Here is a 1,921-nt window from a genome sequence, read left to right as displayed (position 1 = left end):
GACTTGACTCTGACTTGAGGACAAAGACTTGGGACTTGACACGGACTTGCAAAACAATGACTTGGTCCCACCTTTGGTAAAAAGATTTTAAATTGTATTTGTCGTCCTACAAAGCAAACTTTGAAGGTAACTTGCTGATGCTAAAGTTTTTAGCGCATGTTTACGTGCGACCAGCTCTAAAACTGATGAACATTCATGTTGGCGATGCGTTATAGGTGCAGTCAAGATGCAGATCGCTGCATTGTTTCATGTATTTTATGTGAATCCAAAGCTAAACGTCACGGTATTTAATGAAGTCCTGTTAGCTGTTACACAGCTAGAGCGCGGAGCGTAGCTGCAGATGCGACCGTAATCAGGAACCATTTGGAGCATAAACACGAACCGGAACCGTAATATTAACCTTAACCTTTCCTCCAGGTCTGTGCAGCCAAGAAAAAAAACTTCAGAACCAGAACCGTAATCCTAACCTTAACCTTTCCTCTGGGTCCGTGCAGCCAAGAAAAACTTCAGAACTGACTGCAGTATTTACAAAATTAAATGTTAACACCGTTGTCACTTTTCATTTGGGCTAATGCTAACTAGCATGAAAGACACGTCTGATTATCACTGTCTTTATCTTTATGACCCGTTAGTTGTGTTTCAGTTACTCCACAGCAGAGTGTTTCTAAACTTGTGTAAATGTAATTTTCAGTGTCAGGTAGAAACACTCTGAGACGTGATTCCTTTCCTACGTCTCATCAGAGGCGAGGTTACCGTTAGCACACGCCGCTATCGCTCCATGAAGAAGGCAGAAGCTCCTCATCATCAGCTGAGAGTACGATCAGTAATCCCAAAGTCACTTTGAAGTTTGTTTACACATAAAAGGTTCTGTTGAACAGGTTTTAATGTTCTAACAGAGCTACGTTTCATCCAGTGAAGTCACATGATCATACAGTACATGAGAGCGTTTTGTAAGCGTGGGGTGTTTGGTGTTTCAGAAAGGAAAACTTCCTTTTTGGATGTCATTGTGTTTACACATAATCATAAACTATCATACAATATAAGAAATAACAAAAATAAACCAATTCCAGGGAAAATACACAGATTTGCCAAGTCCACTCATATAGTTAGCCACAGCCGGAAGAGAGTAAGCGGTCTTATTCAAAACCGGAATTACATCACAGCTCCGTGCAGAGAGTCCATTGAGCATTTCTAAACAAACCCTTCTAAGTGTGTGGTAAACCATCTTTAGCTTGTTGCCATCTGTCATTTTATTAAGTGGTTAAAAGCACTCTGTGTCTAACATGCAGCAGACATGAAATGCCCTGGAATGGCATTTATAAGATATCAAACCATCAACTCCCAAATATTGGTTTAGTTTACAGAGTTGTAAAGCAAGTGACATTCTCTGCATGCTGATAATATTTTCATTGTAAATACACCTCTGTTTATTTCCTTAACAACTCAGATTTCTTCAGTCCTAAGCTGGTTGACTTACAATAATGGCGTCCCTCTGTGAGCTTATATCATACTCCAGCCCAGCTAGGAGAGCTGGATATGTGAACTCATTTAGATCATCCTTGAGTAATTTGATCCACAACTCGGTCATGTTCCAGTGCTGAGGATCTGTGTAGATGTAGTGACTAATGAAGGGGAACAAGAAAAACACAAAAGGACGAGTCAATAACAATATATGTCTGACAGCTGAAACCATGAAAAAAAACGTCCATCATCAGAGCAGCTGCTCCATCCACTGGACCAGCATGAACTGTTCACACTGAAGAATGATGTCAACAACACAATATGTGAGGAGACAAAGTGAGTCCCAATACAATATAATTTAATAGATCAATGCATGATGTTCACTCTGTGAATGTGCATGTATCATTAAACAATATTCAACAAACAAACAACTACTTAACTAAAAGGCTGTAAGGATTTT

At 39.7% G+C, this 1,921-nt stretch overlaps 1 protein-coding gene across 2 annotated transcripts in view; it reads right to left on the bottom strand.

Annotated features, from left to right (window-relative positions):
- LOC112145324 (insulin-degrading enzyme) overlaps positions 1-1,921 on the bottom strand; it is a 43,179-nt gene that overhangs the window by 21,416 nt on the left and 19,842 nt on the right. For both annotated transcript variants that reach the window (XM_036211814.1, XM_036211815.1), the window contains one exon: positions 1,478-1,622. In XM_036211814.1, the coding sequence (XP_036067707.1) occupies positions 1,478-1,622 (145 nt within the window). The remainder of the gene's footprint in view (positions 1-1,477; positions 1,623-1,921) is intronic.

This window comes from Oryzias melastigma, linkage group LG5 (genome assembly GCF_002922805.2).
Source record: "Oryzias melastigma strain HK-1 linkage group LG5, ASM292280v2, whole genome shotgun sequence".
NCBI classification, from domain to species: domain Eukaryota; kingdom Metazoa; phylum Chordata; class Actinopteri; order Beloniformes; family Adrianichthyidae; genus Oryzias; species Oryzias melastigma.
The sequence above is the reverse complement of the archived record's forward strand: the minus strand, read 5'-3'. Positions and strand labels throughout refer to the sequence as shown.